The sequence below is a fragment of the Aulonocara stuartgranti genome (genome assembly GCF_965226115.1).
Source record: "Aulonocara stuartgranti genome assembly, chromosome: 14".
Classification (NCBI taxonomy): Eukaryota; Metazoa; Chordata; class Actinopteri; order Cichliformes; family Cichlidae; genus Aulonocara; species Aulonocara stuartgranti.
The window spans coordinates 16,183,508-16,201,890 of NC_138950.1; the positions used below are offsets into that span (position 1 = coordinate 16,183,508).

At 41.0% G+C, this 18,383-nt stretch overlaps 1 protein-coding gene across 1 annotated transcript; it reads left to right on the plus strand.

Annotated features, from left to right (window-relative positions):
* Nucleotides 1–919: 919 nt before the first annotated feature.
* nmd3 (NMD3 ribosome export adaptor) lies at nucleotides 920–18,314 on the plus strand. Its single transcript, XM_082501737.1, has 16 exons — nucleotides 920–1,044; nucleotides 1,397–1,480; nucleotides 4,799–4,933; nucleotides 5,097–5,193; nucleotides 5,661–5,741; nucleotides 6,256–6,384; nucleotides 7,134–7,224; nucleotides 9,822–9,900; nucleotides 10,323–10,419; nucleotides 10,917–11,034; nucleotides 13,484–13,629; nucleotides 13,965–14,077; nucleotides 14,174–14,246; nucleotides 14,414–14,520; nucleotides 17,521–17,591; nucleotides 17,799–18,314. Exons 2-16 carry the CDS (start codon nucleotides 1,437–1,439, stop codon nucleotides 17,930–17,932), a joined length of 1,515 nt encoding a protein of 504 aa, XP_082357863.1. The 5' UTR covers nucleotides 920–1,044; nucleotides 1,397–1,436; the 3' UTR covers nucleotides 17,933–18,314.
* Nucleotides 18,315–18,383: the final 69 nt, after the last annotated feature.

Here is an 18,383-nt window from a genome sequence, read left to right on the forward strand (position 1 = left end):
ACCGCACGGGAGATTTACGACAGAACTCGAAGGCGTCCAAGGACCAGTCATACCACAGGTGAGTCTGAAGACCTCCGTGAATCAATCATTTTAAACACATGCTAACACGCAGCATTTCATTATAAAATTAAATCAGATAAATAACCTTTCATTAGGCCCAGTGTGTTTGTGGCAAGGTAGAATTGTCATGTTATAGGACAAAAGGGGAGTTCCTGTATTAATGTCAGAAGTTCTTCTCAGCCCCCCCCCCCCCCCCCCACCACCACCACCACCACCACTAAAAAACAAACAAACAAACAAACAAACAAACAAACCCAAACAAACTGAGAAAACTTGTAAAATTATTGTTTTTAGAACTATAATATCAGTCGCACCAGGAGGGAAATGTGAGATCAACACGTCCTCAGTTTAGCCCCTCTATTTGTTAACGTACAATAAAATGGCAAACGAATGAATCAAAAAAAAGATGTTAGCAGGAGTTTTGGTGGAAAGTTTAAATGACTCTGTTTTTACCATATTTACTAAAGAAAAACAAAGAGAAAGGGCACAAAAGTTAAAGTTTATCAACTGAGCTTTGATGTATTGTTATAAATATAAATAGCTTCGCTATGCTATGCATGCCTGTTTACCTACTAAATTAGATTTTCTAATTTTAATTCAGTCAGTTAAATGTTAAACTCCTCTTCACAACAATACATTAAAATGATCTTTAACTAATTGCCTAAAACGCTTCTGGTAATAATCTTATACTTTTACTTTACCTTTTAAGATATATGATTATATATACCACCATCAGCGTTTCAGATTATCTAATACAAGATTTAAATTGGAAAAACAAGTAATAATTTCTTATCTATTTGGTATTTAAGTGGCATTTTTATTTGATTTAAATTTTTATGAGGAAATGTATTCAGGCAAACAAAGACAGTCCCGGGGTCCTTGAGTCCTGCCTGACGCCATCGAGCCTCTCTCGGTCCTCTGTGGGTAAAACGTGGGGCTACCTCGTTTACTGTGTGCTGTTGATTTCTCATCAAAATAAGATCAGTAAGTTTTGTCAACACTCGGTCGCTTTAGCTGTAGTTACTGAATACTTTCAGTCGACTCTGTGTGTTTGTTTCTCCGCGAAAACTTTTGAGAATCACTCAGAAGAGTTAGCAGTTTAGCCTCCAGTGCTAACACACTGTATCAAGAGCATCAGCCAGGCTAGCAGTGCTAACTGTACTTAGGGCAGCTTTAGCGTTGTTTAGATATCTGTATCTCCGTTTCTAAATGAACGCTTGGAAACGAAATAAGCCTGTCTGGGTTAACGTTTATTAACCCTTTCTTTTCCCAGTCGCCTGTGTTGTGCTTCAGCGTTGACAGGGCCACTTTACATCTGTCATGTTTGTGTCCTCAGAGATAACTGGACCACCTGAGACCCACTCAGCTTGGCAAGGATGGAGTACATGCAGGCTCCTGCCTCAAGCAGCCAGGGGAACATGTAAGTGCAGCCCTTTAGCACTGTGTGAGTTTTAACAGCAAAGCTCGTTCTCCAGACTGTGGATAGCATCTCTGCCTCTAACTGGCGACCGTGGCTCAGGGGGTTGGGAATCGCATCTGTAACCGGAAGGTCGCCGGTTCGATCCCTGGGCTCTCTGTCCTGGTCGTTGTGTCCTTGGGCAAGACACTTTACCCTACTTGCCTACTGGTGTTGGCCAGAGGGGCCGATGGCGCGATATGGCAGCCTCGCTTCTGTCAGTCTGCCCCAGGGCAGCTGTGGCTACAACTGTAGCTTGCCTCCACCAGTGTGTGAATGTGAGAGTGAATGAATAGTGGCATTGTAAAGCGCTTTGGGTGCCTTGAAAAGCGCTATATAAATCCAATCCATTATTAACTATAAAGCCTATATTTCCTTTAATGGTGGTATTAAACTACCAATAGGAGGCAAGGACACAGGATATATTGACCGATATTTGGCTTGCTATCTATCAGCAAGCAGAATAATCAACTACATAGCAGCAGCAGCCTGAGTCATAAAGTTTTCTGCTCAACCATGGTAACATTTCAATGTAAATATCTTTAAAAACTATTAAAGATAAAAGCTTGACATTTTCCTTGGCGTCCCATACCATAAAAGTGAACCAGAATCTGTGATTTGGGGATAAAGAAATATGCAATTCTTAAACAAAGTTATTTTCTCACTTATAATTTGAGTGCCATATGGAAACTACAGGATTTTGTTCTATTCAGGTTAGACATCTAATGATATTATTCTTTATGTAGTACAACTTGTAATATTTACTCAATCAGCAGGAAATGGAATGAAAAATTTTTTTTGTTTCTTTCAAGTGTCCATTACTCAAGTGGATTTGGCCCCCCATCATATGCAAAGTGTATACATTCAGGGTGGTTTGAAATGTTGGGCTTCCAGCATTTTTGAGCCCTCATAACATTGTAATGTTATAACATAAGTACAGTCGATAGACACATGAAAAATTTAGGGCTGGACACATGTAAGCTCTGTTTTAAAACTGCAAGCAAATCAACCAAAATATTTGTATATTATATTTGTATATATTTGTATATTTGTTTTAGTAATCAACTTTGAGCAGCAGTATAGTCATGGCTTCAATAGCAAAACTGCACCAGTGGTCATGTTTGTAATGTAACGTAATGGGAAGAAGCACTGGTACTCTGGATGTTTGATCTGCTTTGTTATAATTCACTGGAAAAAAGAATCAAAAAGTGCATTTTTGGTTAACTTTCAGGGGTAATATCACTACATGGCATAGGCGGCTGGTCAGTTGTAGCATAAGAAATTTCCTTTCTTTTCTTTTTTTCTTAAACCAACATTTTTAAATCAGGCTTATCGCTTATACATAATTTCTTCCGTTAGTTATTGTACCAAAAAAAAAAAATAGATTCTGATGGAGTCATGTGGGGGACAATGATTGGGTTTTTTGTTTGTTTGTTTTTTCATTAAATCATCCATAAAGCACAACTGCAGTAAAATAAAATATACCATCTTTTCAGTGGGTGTGTTGCTGATTTGGACCAAAAGTTCCTAATTAAGAGCCCTGTTGACAAACTTGGTTCAAATCCTTTTCCACCGATCCAGTGCTATTAGCCAATCTCGAACCAGTTCTACATGTTTTAACCAAATAAAACTGGTTACCAGTGCCATAAAGCTGACACCAGTAGGACACCACAGAATTTCTGGTATCAGTAACTACCGTAATTGTCGGGCTATAAGCCGCTACTTTTTGCACCAGCTTTGAACCCTGCGACTTTTAGTCAGGTGCGGCTTTTCTATGGATTGTCCAGGATTTTTGTGATATCGTAAGACGATTTGTTTTGTTTGTTCCGCTGTTGTACGGCACTACGTTGCCTGGTGGAAGGGCATGTGATCAGACACACAGTATCGGGGATCAAGAGTGGTATGTTGATCACATGTCCATCCGCCAAGCAACATAGTGCCGTACAAGTAGCGCGAAAAACAAACTTCAAAGTAGCGCTACGCGTTCAGCGGGAGGCGTGGATGACGAGCGGCGATAAACTTGCGAAAAGCAAGTTGTGCTCAACTCCACCGGTGGATTCTGACAGCGTGGAAAAGTGTGAAAACATCCACGCTCACCAACGGATTTCAAAGGGCTGGACTGCTGCATGATGAAGAGGAGGACACCGCCACGGCCCTTCTGAGGGTGTTCGACTCTGACACTGACAACGAGGATTTCTTTGGTTTTGAAAGTGACAACGAAGGAGAGAAGCTGAGAGTGGATGACGAAGCCATCCTGAGCCTGTTTGTATCCGACACTGGAGAAGAGGAGTTTGGTGGTTTTAGTGCGCAGGAAGATGGTGGTGAATGACTGACTTTTCTTCTTGTTAAAGCCGTGTCACTTCATATACCTAAAAAGTTATGCAAATATGTACCCATAACTTGTTTTTCAAAATATTAATAAAAGGGGTGTGTCTCCAAACAGCCATCTCTTTCCTGACAATTCCCTTTGTGCATATTCTCTTACATATGATAAGTCAACCTTGAAACACCTGCGGCTTTTGGTCAGGTGCGGCTAATGTATGTACAAAACAGGATTTTCCCCTGATTTTAGCTTGTGCGGCTAATATTCAGGTGCGCTTTGTAGTCCGGGAAATACGGTATGTGAGGGGTTACCAAAAGAAATTCCCTAATGATTAGCAGCCCACAGATTCTGATAACTATGTTATATCTTGTTCTCATGTAAATTACTTCTGCTCTTAAAGCTTCAGAACACTTGGATCTCAAACCTGTCAAAAAGTGGGAAAGTTTTCAGAAGATAGCATTTCTCTGCCCCGACACATCACTAGTGGAATACAGATCATGGAGCAGTCTTTGTTAAGACTTAAAATTGAAATAATTAATATTTTATTTATTAGTCAAATAATAGGCTTGATCTGAATACATGTCCCTAGGCGGTAAAGGGGCTGCAGCTGTCTTCAGTCCAATATAACAACTAGCAGTAGCTTTTGATTTTAAATTGATTATGGCGCACTGTAAGTGTAGTTTTGCCAGAACCACTGAGATGAATTATGTCATCAAGTAAAGTGAACGTCGTGACTGTTTATTTTCAGAAAATGCTCAGGTGATGAGAAAAATATGGGAAAAACGCGACAACATAAGCTGCGACCTGCTTTGTAAAATCTCCCATTGTATTGTACTGTACATGCTGTCTTTAGTGAAGAGGCTGAAACCTATTATATAAATATATATCATCAACAAAAGGGTCTGAAACAACCCATCATTTATATGTGTTTCATTGACTTTGGCGTCTCTCCCCTCCAGCCTCTGCTGTACCTGTGGTGTCCCCATTGCTCCTAACCCAGCCAACATGTGTGTGGCCTGCCTGCGCACTCAGGTCGACATCTCAGAGGGAATCCCCAAGCAAGTCACAGTGCATTTCTGCAAGCAGTGTGAACGGTGCGTTTCATGCATTTAATAACAAACACATAACAGTTGTATTTGTTTTGTACACTGCAGTGCACCCATTATATCACTGTTTCTCTTTAGAAGGCATTTACAGGTGAAATGTAGCAGTCAGAACGGTGTGTTTTTATTTAAATGCATTTCCTCTTTTACGCAGGTACTTGCAGCCTCCAGCGACCTGGGTACAGTGTGCTCTGGAGTCCAGGGAGCTGCTTGCTCTTTGCTTGAAAAAACTAAAGAGCTCCATGTCTAAAGTAAGCCTCTTTCTTACTCAGTGTCACTAAAGACGAATAGCATATTTCTACATAAGTGAAAAATTTCTAGAATAAATTAAATATAAGGGGGTGTCCAGTGCCAGTTTGTAACATTAGATTCACAAGCTGCTTGTTTCAGTCCTGCCTTTTTATTGAGCACATTTTCTTTTTGTTGTGTTTTTGGGTTGTGTGAGGAGAGGGACCATCTTAGACATATGTAAGCTAAGAATTCATATCCTTAAGTATATATTACATTTTTAATGACAGTAAAGTTTAATCAAAACCTTAATGCTGTCCTCTTAAAACCCTTCTAGTTTAATGTTCTGTGCAGGTACTCTGTGATACATTATTACATTACAGCATCCTTCCCATCTATCTCTTTTTTTATTATGATGTGCACCACGTTCACTATTGTACTTCTCAATACTCAGACAGTGCTCGCAGATCTAAAACATCTCTCTTCACAGGTGCGACTTATCGATGCTGGATTCCTGTGGACAGAGCCGCACTCCAAAAGGATTAAGATGAAACTGACCATCCAGAAAGAGGTTAGAAAACAAGGGGACGTTTCTATGTGTGGGAAAATTCTATTTGTAATTAACAATATGAGATGAGCAAGGTGCTTTTTGTCCAGAACGTTTAAAACAAAATCTTTTAATTTTTTTTTATAATCTTAAGAATATTCATAAAAGTGGTGACAAGTTGTAGGACGTGCATCCACTACAAAGTGACCCTGAGGTTGTTTTATCAGAAGAACAAGCGATCTGTCTGTTCTTCAGAGAGTTAAGTGAGAGTAGCGAGCCTCGCCATTGGCTGTCATCGCATCTCCTTGACCTTTAGTGAGAACCTGAGCCTTGTGTTTTTTTTTTTTTGTTTTGTGCAGTTGGAGGGTCTTTATAATTCTGCCAGCAGTTCTCCCTGTTCACATAAAAATTCAAGCATAACAATTCAAATATGCTCTCCCTGAACAGCTTGTTTAATGAATTTCAGCCACAAGTTTTTGTCATCGTTTCCTATGGAGTTGGAGCATATGGTGTGACTTGTTGTTGTCGTCTTCTCCAGGTGATGAATGGCGCCATCCTACAACAGGTATTTGTGGTCGAGTTTGTCATCCAGTCCCAGATGTGTGACGACTGCCACCGTGTGGAGGCCAAAGACTTCTGGAAGGCCGTCGTTCAAGTTCGTCAGAAGGTGACCTGTGGTCTTACACTCTAATAAGTACAAACTATTTTCCCATTCTGGCTGTTTTCAAGCTTTTTAAAAGCACTTTTAAATAAACCATGAACCATTTTATCAGTTATTGAAGTGGATGGTGAATGGTTATATTTTAGCACATTTGTAAAATTGGTTGTCATAGTAAAGGGTTAAAAAGTAAAGCTTGTGGTCAAAGCTGAAAAATGTGTGCAAAGCCTCTTTTTCCACTAGCACTGACTCGACTTTAGACGTCAAATTTCATTCAGAAGAGTAATGTTTACTTTTTACGGTTTTTTTGGGTCATTGACTGTTTCTCTTAGCGCTGTTAGTGTATCATATAAACATACAAACATACCTCTCTGAGTCCTTGTTGGGAAATACAACTCAAGACACTCTGTACTGACGTACTGAACTTTACTGCTGCAGAGACAGTAGACTAGCAGTTCAGTGATTAATAGTTATGTTACTGTGAAGCTAAGCTATGTTATTATATAACTCAGCCACTTCATAATAAAAGCCAGTCACTGAAAAAGCTTTTGCTCTGTAGCTGCATGACAGAAAAGGCTCAGCAGATCGTAGATGCATGAAATAAACAGCTTGCTCAGACGTGGAAAAAACCCAGCTGTATTGAATGCCATTAAGTTGAGTGTTCGCAGGCAAATGCAAAGCTACTTATCGAGGTTTGTGCTGTTTAAAGGGATGAGTATGAGTTTCTCTGTGATGAAGATTTCTCTTTTGTCCATCAGACTGTACACAAAAAGACTTTCTACTATTTGGAGCAACTGATCCTGAAGCATAAACTCCACCAGAATGCCCTCAACATTAAAGAAATACATGGTAGGTCAATGATCTATGATTATGTGCACAACGCCGTGTACGCCAATAGAATTCTATAATAATGTTCCAGGTTCCTAAGAATGAGAGAGAAGCTGATAAACACAAACGATAAATGAATTTATCTTTCAAAATATTTATTTATCTTTTCATCATCTCTGTCTGCTCCTCTTCATCTGCCACCTCCACCGCTGTTCTCTCCTCCCTCATCTCCACCTCATCCTCTTCCTCCTCAGCTGAAGCCGCGTCTCCAGAAGTCAGAGTTCTTACCTGAGAGAATGTGCATTAAAAATGCTGCTTTATTCCCAGTTTATATTGTCAGCAGATTAAATGTGCAGACCTCCCATTTCTAACAATAAGCAGTGTTGGGGAGTAACAGAATACATGTACCGCCGTTACGTATTTAGAATACAAAATATGAGTAACTGTATTCCGTTACAGTTACCGTTTAAAAAGGTGGTATTCAGAATACAGTTACTTTGTTGAAATAAATGGATTACACTGCGGTACTTTCCTGTTTCATTTTGTCGCGGGTCAGGACTGTTTGGGTTTTGTTTGACAGCTACGTTCTGTTGTTCCAGGCGGCAGCGTTACGGTTGCCATGGTTACAGGGCGACGCTCTCTCTCTCTCTTTCTGCGACTGTGTGTTTCCTGGGTGAGAGAGCGCCTTTTCGTTGTTGTTGTTGTGCTAAGCTAACAGGCAGAATGCTACAAGCATAGCTCTAAAGAATGTAGCATCATGGGCAGTGTAGTCCGTGTTGCAGGGAGAATGGACTGCCATACACGTTATGGGTCTGTGAGCGCGAGGAGGGAGAAAAAGGGGAGTGGAAAGGTACGAGTTGTCGTCGAGGAAAAACGGGAGCTGGAAGCATGTAAATATAATAATAACCACTGCAGCCAAGAAGAGTGCCTGACGAGCCCAGTTGTAAGTAAGCTATTAAGACTCGACTGTACACCGTGTTCGTGTTTTCCTCCGAAAACAATAAGTTCCGTTGGAGCAGCCTTTCTACGCCTCTCTCTGTCTGTCGCAAGAAAAGTTGACCCACACAACAAAGTAAAGTTAGTTTTCGGCTACGAGCCAACAGGGACCCCGCCGTATTAGTCAGAGGTCCCTTTACTACAGTTCGGAGTCGCGGACGTTCAGTAATAGTAATAAATCACACAGCAATAGTACTACATTCACGTTGTTGTAAAAAGCATGATAATATATTAAGTAATCCAAAGTATTCAGAATACGTTACTCTCATTGAGTAACGTAACGGAATACGTTACAGAATACATTTTGGGGCATGTATTCTGTATTCTGTAACGGAATACATTTTAAAAGTAACCTTCCCAACACTGACAATAAGCTGGCTGTAACTGCAGCAGCTGGTTAAAAGATAATGTTATGGACGCTAACCTTAGGTTTGAGTGTCCTAAAAATCTCACTTTCCCTATGATAAACAGTTGATTTATATTCTTGCATCTTATGAAAGTTTATACTCCAATTGCCTGAGTCTGACGGCATTAGATCTACTTCAGTAACAGCGGCTAACACCAACAAAAACGGCTGCTCTTACTGACAGAAATGTTCGGGATAGCCGCAGCATAAGTCAGCGTCACTGTCATCAGTCAGAAATGAGCTTCGCTGGCTCGGTCAACTCGTATCAGACTCCTTCGACGACGTTCTACAGCGTCCTCAAGAGTACATAGACACGGACGCTTCACATCAGGCATGTTGACAGCTGACATAAACAGTGGACTGAGAGTCTAGATTTACTACTGATGAATGAGGGGAAAAAACTGAAAATATTACAAATATTTAATTGACACTTGTTTCTTTTTAATGTGCACATATTGTTTAAATATATTAAAGTGTTGTGTGTGTGCAATAATGTGTTTATACACAGGCAGTAGTGGAAACCTGCCAGCCTGCCGCGGCTGGTATGGGGTGCCGAGGGTTAAAGGGGAAATGCCTCGTCTCTGTGGGGACTTTTACCCAAATTACACTGCAAAGTGGGAAACTTGCCCTAGTTGTCACCAGCGGAACTAATGTGGGTTAGAGCGAAGGAGAGCATAATGATGTGTCGAGTGTTAATTACCTCTTCCCGTACCAGACAACCAGTCATGCATGCATATCACTGGCACCAATAACTCCATGCAGCTGTCCTCGCGTGGGCCTCTCAGGGGCACACGTTGTACATCTAATCAGTGCGCTCTAATCAGAGCGGGCGTTCCTTACCAGCTGCCTGCAGAGCAAGCTTGTTTCTTACCCTACTTATGGATGCTAAGTGCTACTTCATACATACTTATATGCACAGAGGCTCACATGCTGTGCATTGAGTGACATCGCAGCAGCAGTCCTCTGTATTCTTGGATGGGACTGTTAAGCAGAGTTTTGGCCCGATGGGGTTGTTTAAATCATCTCCATGTCTCGGCAGGACTTGAAAGCTTTAAGAAGGTTACATGTGGCTGCCATATTTTTCTTTCCTCTTCATCTGCTCTGTGGTATGTGCCCTTTTCATGCATATGTTCTTTGGCGTGGGGATGACCTGCGAAGCACGCCTGTGATAAATATATCTGTGAAGTGTATTTGATGGTATTGCTTTTTCTCGCAGAGGGCATTGATTTCTACTACGGCTCCAAGCAGCACGCTCAGAAGATGGTGGACTTCTTGCAGTGCACCGTGCCCTGCAGGTAAACATTGCTTGCCTTTGAAAGCACACAGCACGACCTTCACAGCGTTCAGTGATGGCGTCTGTCAGGGTTCAGTTTGTATGTGGAAGTGGAGATGATTAGCTAGCAGGTGTTAGTGAAATCTAGCCTGTCGGTAATACATCTGAATCGGAAGAGAATGTAACCCCTTAAAAAGAAAGGGAATATATTAAAGTTTTTAATTAATTTGAAACCGTTTGCAAGTGTTGTGTCTGCATGGCAGAAACTGTTTATATAATCATGATCTACACAGGATGTTTCCTTTCCATGTGTGCACAACATCTCAGTGCTTTTAGGCCCTTTTGTTGTACCATTTGTCGGACTGACACTTAACAAGCTTTCATGTGTTGGTGAATGTTTTAATATTACTAATAAAAATTAATACTTTCTTTTTAACTTTAAAGGTCAAAGGCATCTCAGCGCCTCATCTCTCACGACATCCACTCAAACACATACAACTACAAGAGCACCTTCTCCATGGAGATCGTACCGGTCTGCAAGGTATCCAGCAAACAGTTGCGTTTATATTTGGAACTCATTTTAGTTGAATCTAGGTTTTATCCCATGATTCATTGTTAGCAGTGAGACCCACCCGACTGTCCTCGTCACTCCTACGGCCTACACATTATACATATTTCTGTTAGTTTATAAAAAAGGTTGAATTTGTGTTTAACGGTGACAGGTTAGATTAAACTGGAAAGCAATGACATTAAGATGAAGGTGGGGATTAACTGATCCCTGTCAGGTGTCATTTTCAGTAGTTGATTAGCTGCCCAGTGCAGTTGAATGCTTTAATATCATGACATATACTGGGTTTGTTAACACCTCATATTTCAGTACTAGGGGCTCCATGGAGGGACACTTGTTTTCTTAAATGAAAATAAAATATTTTTTATTTTTATTTTTTGAGCAAACAAGCTGTTCAGCACAAGTTCAAAGCCTTTTTACCCCACGTGACCTCAGTTTGACCCCCGGTTTTCTGGTTGTCTGGTTGCCAGGACAACGTCGTGTGCCTTTCACCTCGGCTGGCGCAGAGCCTGGGGAACATGGGTCAAGTCTGCGTGTGCATCCGTGTCACCAGCACCATCCATCTGATCGACCCCCGCACCCTGCAGAGTGAGTACGGAGGAGTTTTGACACGTTTAGCTGACAGCACGGCTCACGCTGTCTGCAGCTCACCTGGTTAGTTGTAGAAGCATTTCTCACGTATTTGTGTTGGCTTGCAGTCAGCAGAGATGTAGTTTAAGTCGGGGATAAGTGCAGCAAATAATTGTCGTCCTTTTAAAAAGAAAAAAAAAATTGTAATAAAACCTAACAGCAAGTAGCTTTTTAGCTCGAACCTGCTGGCCGGCCTTTCTTGTGTGGAGTTTAGATGTTGTAGCTGTGTCTGTGTGGCTGCTTTTTGTGTGCTCTGGCCTCCTGTGACAGTCCTATAACACGCATAACACACGTGACTCTATCCACCCTGCTCATCTCCTTGAATTGGACAAACGGTGTATTTAACTTGTAATTTAATTTTTGTTATTATTATTATTTTTTGTTTGTTTAAAGTGCCCATGCCTATTTTGAATTCCTATGAATGATCTCATAGTAAACACAATTAGTAGTGGCCTTTTAGTGTTAAGCTGCAGATATTCAACAGAAAATTGTCCAGTAATTTATTTGTAATTAACAGTAGCAGTTTTGTGTTATGAGACGTTTAGCAGGACATTTTACGTTTACATTTTATAAACCGTTTGACAGCTGATGGCTCAAAAATAATGGACATTTTAATTAACAGGCGAATTCATTCACTAGATTTAAATGTCTTCTGATTTCTTTAAGTCTGTTACCAATGGTTATTAGCATTGTTGGAAAAGAAGCTGTTGATTTTAGCACTTAATACATTTGCTCAGAAACTGAAATTGTGTAATTACATAAGAAGCCGATCATCACAGTCGACTAGCTGAATGTTTAAATATTCATCTGAGTAGTTTCTCATTGTATGACTTTGTTAAACCAGTTGTTGCCTCTGTGCACTCGGTTTAGCCTCTTTCAGTATCTGCACTTTTAGAAACATTACCACAGGTTGCTTATTTTTCACTCTTGTATTGTTCATAACACCAGAAGTATTTCCTGCATTACAGAGAATCGCTGCTTGGTCGACACCCTTCTAAACCGCACTAGACTGACCCCAGTTTGGTGACCACATGTTCCACGCAGTCATTTTACTCGGCTGCTTCTCTCTTCTCCAGTCACAGCACGAGATTAGACGTGCTCCCAGAGATCAAAACATATTTCAGATTGCATTATTTATTCTATCAAAGCCAAGTTATCTGATTTAGGGGGACTTATTACCAATACAAGCACGGAGACAATTAGTGATGGGTTGCTTCCTCTGCATGTGGCGTAATCGCTCATTTTGTGAGAGGCTGGATGGTCCTCCACATCTTGAAGCAGCACACACGTTTTTAATTACTCTTCAAAGAGCAGGCTATATTTGGAGCAGAAAGTTTTTTAGCTGGTTGAAAAGCACAAACAGCCTCAAGGCTGTCGAGCAGATTCAGCGGCACAAGGCAATTAACTCATGTATCAGAAGTATCTGTTTCTGTTTTTCTGCTTGTACAGTTTGGTTGCAGTATAGACAGGAAGACAATCTTCCTGTCTAGTTTGTTTACAGTACGAACAGAAAGAAAAAGCACTTATGGATAAATCAGACTTGGAATATTTTTAATACTCTGCTTAGAAAAATGAAAGGAAGATTTAGAAAACACACGCTGAATATCTATACTGATATAGGCTGGGTAATTTGTTAGGATTGAAAGGCTCAACTTGCCACATCTTTTCACGGAAAAGAAATTAATCTACAGACAGTGGGCTGAATTCAAATACAGCCCAAAAATCAAAGTGAAAAGGACTAGTCCATTTTACTGAAATTTCATTACAGCAAATCCAAATGGTGCTCAGTAGTTTGTATGGCCTCCTTGTGCTTGATGATGGATGGTGTCCTTGGGGATCTCCTCCCACATTTGGACCAGGGCATCACTGAGCTCCTGGGCGGTCTCAGGTGCAACCTGTCAGAAGGACTGAAACATATGTCCCAGTGGTGTTCTGTTCGATTTATGTCAGGCGAGCATGGGGGGGGGGCAGGCAGTGATATCAGTTCCTTGCATGAGCTGGTTTCAAACTGTCATCACATGTGGCCGGCCATTGTCGAGCACCAGGAGGTGCCCAGGAACCCTGCAGCAGGGTTTGACAGGTTCAAGGATTTCTTCCCAGTTTGGCAGTCAGGTTGCTGCTGCCTCACCTGTAGAGGTCTGTTCACCACTCGATGGATGTGTCGTGCCTCGGACCTACCTGTGTAACCTCTGTAGGGTCCAAATTTTTCTTTATATTGGGTCAAAATCCCAGAACTTTAACTGACTTGATGCTATACTCAGATTTAAAAGTGTTATTTTCATATTTTTTGAGTAGTGTATGTATTTTTTCCAGAAAAAAATATTTAAATATCCGGAAAGTTAAGTGTGTGGGGTTTTTTTTGTTTTTTTTAATTAATTACTCTAAATAATCAAAAGTATCTTTCTAGTTGCCGAGGTGGACGGGAACACATACTGGCGAAACCCCTTCAACGGTCTCTTCAACCCAAGCCAGCTGGAGGAGTTCATAGTCATGGACACTGACATCATCAGAGACCAGAAGCTGGGTGCTGGAGCTGGCATGAGGTCCAACAAAGTAAGGGCGCGTGTGTGTTGGTGCAGAACAGATTGCATTATGGGGGAACATTGCTCTTCCCTTAGAAGTAAAATCAATAGCAAACCATTACGTTATCCCTGAACCTGTATGTTGGATTCGAGCCAAATCGACACAAACAGTCAGGAGTGTTTCTTTTGAGGCGAGTGCGGTGTGTAGTTTCCCGTCGCTCTTTTGAGTGTGTGTGTGTGTGAGTGTTGCATTATTATTGATGCACCTGAGTGAGCAAACTTGGACGAAAGAACAGGAGTAATGTTGTTTGATTGCTTTAAACATTTTGGATTTTCCCTTCCCTCTTTGTGTTTGTGTGTATACAGCACACCCTGGCTGAGGTGTGGGTTCAGAAAACATCAGAGATGAATACCAGTCAGCAGTACCACTGCCGTACATTCCTGGGCCACCTTCTCAATATTGGAGACCTGGTGCTGGGGTACGTACGCAGAACAGACGGATAACAATGAATAAATAAGAGTAATAATAAATAATGAAATAATGGTCAGTGGTTAATTTTCTTCTTATCTTGTAGGTTTGACTTTGCCAATTCCAACATCAATGATGAGTACCTTAATAAGATGAACCCTCACCATGTTCCTGATGTGGTAAGTGTCACCTGCACTCAGCGACACGATTTGTTGACTTGATTAACACTGACCTCTAGTGGCAAACTAAAACCCTGCATGGAGTTCTGAACGTTCATCCCTTCGTTAAATCGCATGGGAACAAAAATGCCGTGTGTTGTTGAATTTGAGCATTTGTACATTCAAAGGTGCTGATCAAGAAGAGCTACGACCGCAGCAGGAGGGTGAAGCGCAGGAACTGGAAACTGCAGGAGATGGCCAGAGACCGTGAAGGCATGGACACAGATGATGAGAGGTAAGACTGCTCAGCTCATTGAGATGAATGATGTATGGCTTACAAGCATTTACCTCTAAGCTGTCTTGGGAATGTTTTGTTTTTTTTGTTTTTAGGCTAAGATTAAGGACTTAAAAGTTTAAAAAGCACTTTTGTTTGGGACTATGTTCAGATGTTTGTACAGTGGTTTGGTTTTTTTGGGGGGTTTTTGTATTCCTGTCGTCCTCCCTTCACTCCCAGCTGATTGTGGCTCCCCTCCCTGACCCTGGTTCTGCCAGAGATTTTCCTTCCCACTGTCGCTTAGTGCTCCCACATAGGGGTCATCTAATTGTTGGAGTTTTCCTTCCATTATTGTAGGGTCAACCTGAAGTTGTATAGTTTTCACTTGAAAAAAAAAAAATCAGGTTTATTGGTGTGAATGATTTGTTTCAACCAGTATAGCGCTGTAGCTCACTGATGTGTGTTTTTGGACGACAGTGGAGGCGTAACAGATGAATGAGCTGCTTCAGACTCAGATACACAGAAAATACTTCTTAAAATGATTCATTATTAGTTTTAAGCTTTTCATACAATTTCTAAACATATTGACAGACACAGTTGCCAAGTGGAACTGCAGAGCTGTTAATATAGTTGAGGACACGCGCTTTACATAACTGTGGTTCCTCGTGCCTCCCCAAGAGTGACAGAGAGGGAGTGGATAAATATTTACAGTTTTTTTTGCTAACATGAATGTTCAATAAACATGTTAAATGTGTATATTTTCCCTTTTTTCTTGAGTCCGTTTGCTCACGCAAAATGAAATGTGAATGAAAATTAATCCACAGTAACCCTGTGACGAATCAGATTAAACATTTTAATTGTTTGACAAGCACTAATATATATTATATATTTTTGTATGCTTACCTATTAGTATATAGTTTCATTTTTTTTACGGTAAGTTGTATTTCACAGGAGAGATCCTGTGTTAAAAGATTGAAGAAGACTCTTCAAATTCTCTTTGAATTTAAGCATTTAACATTCTTTGTTTATTCTGCATTTACTTCATTATATTCCATAAATGTCTGTTACAAGCTTAAATATAAAGTTGAAAAATGTAATTGCAACCAGGCTATTGATCAAGTAATTGTAATTAATCACGATTAATTACAGAAAAAAATTTTTAATCTTTTGACAGGACTAAATATTATGAATTAATAGTCAGGTGAATAAAAAAATATCTAATCAAAAAGTGGGGGTCGGGGGTGCTCCTCATGAAGTATTAAAAAATTAGCATAAATTTGAAACGCCTTGGAAATATCCCTTAAAAAAGAGCCGTCAGAGGGCACAACTCTCCCAGAGGTAAAAGGCTATGCTAAAACTTTTATGTTTTATGATGTCAAGTCACGCTGGCGTCTGCCTGTTATGGTCTCATTGTGACATCGAAGGGCGTTGTGTAGAAAACATAAAAAGTGTCTCTTACAGCTCGCTCCCTGTGATATGATGTATTACTCAATATGGTTTCTTGACATTTCTTTCCCCCCAAGGTCAACTTTACTTTGGAGCTAGCAATGAAGGTCAAATGCTTAGCCAACCTAGGTACTCGTGTCCTGGAAGGCCCAGTATATTATTGTGAAGTTTTAGATGATCCATAAAAATTGTGCCTAATATAACGTTTTAAGCTGTTTTTTCAACTTTAACATTTTCTATGACCTCGACCCAATTTTTCACCAAAATGAAGTCGGCTTGAGCTATCAACGCACAAAATGTGAAAATTACATGTTTAAAAACTGGTTGATAGACCGCTAACAATCAGAACTGATTACTTACTCCCTCCCTTTGAGGTGAGATTAAATAACCAAAGGGTCTTATTATCATTTTAAGATTAAAGCCGTTACTTCCAGCACGCACATCTCTGGTGTAGACCACATAGGAAAAACACTTCGATACCTGAAACGAGGACTCAAGGGAGTTACCGTAATTGTCGGGCTATAAGCCGCTACTTTTTGCACAAGCTTTGAACCCTGCGGCTTTTAGTCAGGTGCGGCTTTTCTATGGATTGTCCATGATTTTTGTGATATCGTAAGACGATTTGTTTTGTTTGTTCCGCTGTTGTACGGCACTACGTTGCCTGGCGGAAGGATCGGGGTTCAAGAGTGGTATGTTAGTCACATGTCCGTCCGCCAGGCAACGTAGTGCCGTACGAAGTAGCGCGAAAAACAAACTTCAAAGTAGCGCTACGCATTCAGCGGGAGGCGTGGATGACGAGCGGCGATAAACTTGCGAAAAGCAAGTTATGCCCAACTCCACCGGTGGATTCTGACAGCGTGGAAAAGTGCGAAAACATCCACGATCACCAACGGATTTTGAAGGGCTGGACTGCTGCATGATGGAGAGGAGGACACCGCCACGGCCCTTCTGAGGGTGTTCGACTCTGACACTGACAACGAGGATTTCTTTGGTTTTGAAAGTGACAACGAAGGAAAGAAGCTGAGAGTGGATGACGAAGCCATCCTGAGCCTGTTTGTATCCGACATTGGAGAAGAGGACTTTGGTGGTTTTAGAGCGCAGGAAGAAGAGAAAGATGGTGAATGACTGACTTTTCTTCTTGTTAAAGCCGTGTCACTGCACCTGAGCCTAAAAGGTAGTCCGAATCTATTTTTCTGGTGTGCTGTAGGTTACTGTTATGTACTACATGTGCAAATATGTACCCATAACTTGTTTTTCAAAATATTAATAAAAGGGGTGTGTCTCCAAACAGCCATCTCTTTCCTGACAATTCGCTTTGTGCATATTCTCTTACATATGATAAGTCAACATTGAAACACCTGCGGCTTTTAGTCAGGTGCGGCTAATGTATGTACAAAACAGGATTTTCCCCTGATTTTAGCTTGTGCGGCTAATATTCAGGTGCGCTTTGTAGTCCGGGAAATACGGTAATAGTTCTTTAGTGTACTAAGAGCGCAGAGTGTCATGTGGTTTGTCTTTTGTTATCTGTAAAGTAACCAGACTGGTTTTGCTCTCAACTTACTTTTCTGTCTTCAGGCAATATCAGGACTTCCTGGAGGACCTGGAGGAAGATGAGGCACTGAGGAAGAACGTCAATATCTTCAGAGGTGAGCAGCTGATGACCGCAGCACAGACTTACTCCCGCAGCAGCATCACGAGAGAGATTTCAGAGCCTTTGTTTAGGTTTCTATTGTCAGGTTACGGCTCATTTACCGTCAACGGCTGCTTGAGGTTCTGATGGAAGTTGTGTCACACGTTCATTACAGATGATGCATGAGACACTTAATGAGCAGATGCTGATTTTTCAATTTCAGATGCGTCAAAGATCCCGGTGGAGAGCGACACTGATGATGACGGAGCACCACGCGTTTCCCTGGCGGAGATGCTGGAGGAGTTGAGTCTAACGGACGCCACAGGAGGAGAGGGTGCCGACATGATGACGGACTAACCAGTCGGCGTTCTGACATTGTGACGCCGACAGCCGATTTATCAAATAAAGGCCCGTTTACAATACAACGGTGCAATTGCACACCGGATTTAGAACTGTCTGCAAATTGGGGACCGTTTCAAACACGGACAGATGATATGTTGGTGCAAACAAATCCAGTGGTGTACTGGTTTATGATGGTTAAAACGTACCAACTGTGAGTCATAATGGCACTCAGTCATATGAAACATGATAATTTATCTCCATGGTCTCAGTGGATTTTATCCAAACTGGGTCTTCAGATCACATTTCCTGTCTTTATATGATCCTCTTTGTCATATCAGAATAATATGAAAATGAAGCAGTTACAGCTGCTTTATCGAAATAAATCCTTACCCACACATTTTCTGCTGGTTTAGAGGCTCATGTTGTGAAGTGCTTTGCTTTATTTATCCACCAGAGGGAGCTTTGT